This window comes from Hylaeus anthracinus, unplaced genomic scaffold, assembly GCF_026225885.1.
Source record: "Hylaeus anthracinus isolate JK02 unplaced genomic scaffold, UHH_iyHylAnth1.0_haploid 11989, whole genome shotgun sequence".
Lineage (NCBI taxonomy): Eukaryota > Metazoa > Arthropoda > Insecta > Hymenoptera > Colletidae > Hylaeus > Hylaeus anthracinus.
The window spans coordinates 9,203,409-9,206,820 of NW_026534337.1; the positions used below are offsets into that span (position 1 = coordinate 9,203,409).

At 39.2% G+C, this 3,412-nt stretch overlaps 1 protein-coding gene across 2 annotated transcripts in view; it reads left to right on the forward strand.

The window, feature by feature from the left end:
* The window catches only part of LOC128887934 (plastin-1), a 38,086-nt gene that overhangs the window by 31,577 nt on the left and 3,097 nt on the right, over nucleotides 1–3,412 (forward strand). Inside the window, exon 1 of one of the 2 annotated variants that reach the window (XM_054144448.1) lies at nucleotides 1,326–1,489. The exons of the other annotated variant lie outside the window; for it this stretch is intronic. Coding sequence (XP_054000423.1) covers nucleotides 1,415–1,489 — 75 coding nt within the window. The 5' untranslated portion in view covers nucleotides 1,326–1,414. Of the gene's footprint in view, nucleotides 1–1,325; nucleotides 1,490–3,412 lie in introns of those variants that run through there. 2 annotated transcript variants of the gene reach the window in all.

Genomic DNA, 3,412 nt, shown 5'->3' on the forward strand with positions numbered 1-3,412 from the left:
AGAAATTCCCTAAAAATTACCCACGATGGAGTCGCTCTTGCGTTTCCCTGGGTCGACGAGCTCCACCAGTTGACTTCTTGGTATTTTCGAGCGCAACAGCCCCGCAAATTAAGTCATCGTGACGTATGTAGTCTCGTATCGTTTAATCGAGCACGATTCGCTCACGCTATTTAGCGCGCCCCGCTTATTTGCATGCGTGAACAATCCGTGCTCGTTTATCCGGCTAGAAAATCTTTTCCACGAAACACGAACGAACGCGTCTGTCTCGTTATTTGCGAACGCCTCGCGTGAAAATTAACTTGGAAGTTGGCAGACCCGTGACGCGAAAAATGAAACGGATCGAATTGAAGGGATTTCAAGGAATTACTGGCTGAGATTTTTGGGGATTTTTAATTTTCAATGGAAAAGAAGGATTTTTGGTATTATCCGTAGAGGGTGTTTCGTTTCAAGCGGAAGGGTTAAAATTAAATATTCATTGTTATTAAATTGTTAATATTGTTTAAGAGATTACATGTTTCATGTGGGGATCGAGGGTATCGAACAAATGTTTTTATGAAAGTTATTTTGTAACGAAGGGGAACATAAAGTGATTCGAGAGATTTAAGGAACAGATTAATTTGTTGAAATGGTACTTTATGTATTCTTATCCGTTATGAGATATGGCATTTTATTGGTGCCCTGGTTTCCAAGAACAATTTTTTATCGAATGTACAACATTTTTGTTTTACTTTCACTTAGTCACATTTTTTTTGTTAATTCCATTGCTACCATCGCTTTTTTTATTTTAGATGGATTACAGGCACGATAAAACAGCATTAAGTTTGATAACAGTTGATATATATCGATACGATAGTCGTGTAAGTCTCAGTATCTCTCATAGTGTAGAAAGGTTTGATGTCAGAGACTATCGAGGATATCAAAAAATACCCCATTGATAGCTTTATCGCCGCGGTGCTGATTAAATGCCAGCAATTTTAATTAAAAAAACAGAGAAACAATCTTTATACCCACTGTTTATAAATATTCCACCCCTCGTTGTCTAGATCTAAGATAGCCACCCACTTTCCTACTTCATCGTTTCGTTTACAAAAATTTTATTTCCATACAAAACGTAAGAAAAATCGATAGCATAATAATCGTAAGAATAGAGACGTATAAGTGTTAAAGTTCATTACAGGACTATGCACTCCAACGAGCTAAATAACTAACTATGTCCGCCAATCGATAAGACGCGAAAGTATCGCGCCGAGCATCTTTTTTCCCAATTCGTTCCCGTTTATCGAGCCGCTGATAACGTTGATAACGCGTCTGTTGCAAGTTTAATATCGCGCTGCATTTTCCCGCGATCTAGTCTTTTTTCGCACCTGCGATTCCGAAGGAGCTCCACGCCCGCTTGCCGTTGTCCCACCTGATCATGGAGATCCTCGAAATTCCCATGTGGAACGTGGTCGACGAGTACTTTGAGGATTTCCATTATTATTTCAATTTGGTGAGTTGCGTTAAGCGATTTATTTATGAAACGATCGTTACGCCTTTTATATAAGCCACTTGACTCGCGGCTCACGGAGTCGATTAATAGCTGGGCGTAAAAGTACGCGACGAAATGCCCGCGCTGAAGACCATATTTGTTTTTTTTTAATCGCGAAGGAACCGCGTCGAAGACACCATTTTTTTTTTTACGCTGGAAAGTTGGCTAAACTTGCAGTTGTGCGGGGGAAATTGTTAGAGCGTGAAATATGGGAAATTTAATTGATTTTATTCCCGATATTTTTTAACATCGAATACTATGACTGATTTTAAATATTTATACATATTATTGGTGTGAAATGTAACAAATATTAATCGCTCCGCTTTCTGATATTTTTTCAATATTTAATTGTATCGATTCTATAATATCGTCCGAATGAAACATGTCCAATTTTAATTACTTTGCTTCCTGATATTTGTTAAACGCTCTTTCGAATTGAAATACATACATGTATATTTCCATGTATATTACATGTTCACTTTTCCAGAATATTTATTTCATACAACGTTATAATTGTTGTGGACAATCACACATTCATATTTACATTTTTAGACGTTTGGTTCGTATCATTTGCTCCTTGTTAACACGAACAATAAATAGCAAAATGAGAACGCGTGTCGTAGACCACGACGATAGCTCAGTAGCTGAAGCGTTCGACTGCAAATCCCGAGGTCCTGAGTTCGAATCCCCTCGCCTCGTTTTCCGTACGTGGACTTTTTACACTAGCCGCACTGGTACATTTTTCAACCTCTACATTATCAAATTAAATAATCACAGACTCACCTGTTCGCGAGATACTGGCGAAAAAGAAAATACAATGATGCTTCTTAACGATTACAATCATCGGATACGAAGTCATTATTGTAAGATTAGAAAATCCGTGTTTGCTCGCATGACACACTCGGCGGTGAGAGGCAAACAGTTTCGCGACGCTAAGTATTATTCGCAATTAGTGACAGTAGAGAGGGGAGGGGGAGTGGGTTCACGGGCAAGAACACGATGCTAATTAGTCGTTGGCAACACCGTTTCTCGAGGAGCGTATAAAGAACCGTCGATTAACCCCGATGCTATTTTCCACGAAGTCCCGTATATGACTGGGTTCCGACGTCTATTGTCTTCATGGAAATTGCAGATCGCGGTCGTGGCTGCATTCTTGAAATCCAGCTGACTGGATCGTGTAGATATAGTTTGCCAAAGAAGCGCACGCTTGAGATAAAATGCTGTCTGGTCGTGCACGTGCGATACGATAGTAGAAGTATGCTGGGAAAACGTTCTTTAACAGTTTCTGGAAAATTCTTGACGTGGTTGCTGGTTCGTACAGGTGGATATAGTAGGTTTTGAATCATATGTGATTTTTGTAGTACAACTGTTTTTATGGGAGAGCCCTTCACGCAGATATGAATTATGTAGGCCAGATAGATTACGCTTGTTTGTATACGAGACACAAACATCATTTACGTATCTGTTTATTAGTTCACATATGCGTAGTAATCACGAATCAGTGTACTTGTTTGAGATCCTACACATTGAAGGTTCCTTAAACCTTTATGAATAAATCTTGAAGAGAGTAAGCACTATAAGATTCCTAATACTGAAGACACTAATCACTAGAAGCTTCCAAGTCCTCAGGACACTAAGCACCAGAAAAATCCTCTTAATTCCTGAAGACTCTAAGCACTAGAAGCTTCCAAATCCTCAGGTCAATAACACCAGAAAAATCCTCGTAATTCCTGAAGACACTAAGCACCAGAAATTTCCAAATCCTGAAGACTCTAAGCATCAGAAAAATCTTCTTAATTCCTGAAGACACTAAGCACCAGAAATTTCCAAATCCTGGAGACTCTAAGCACTAGAAGCTTCCAAATCCTCAGGACACTAAGCACC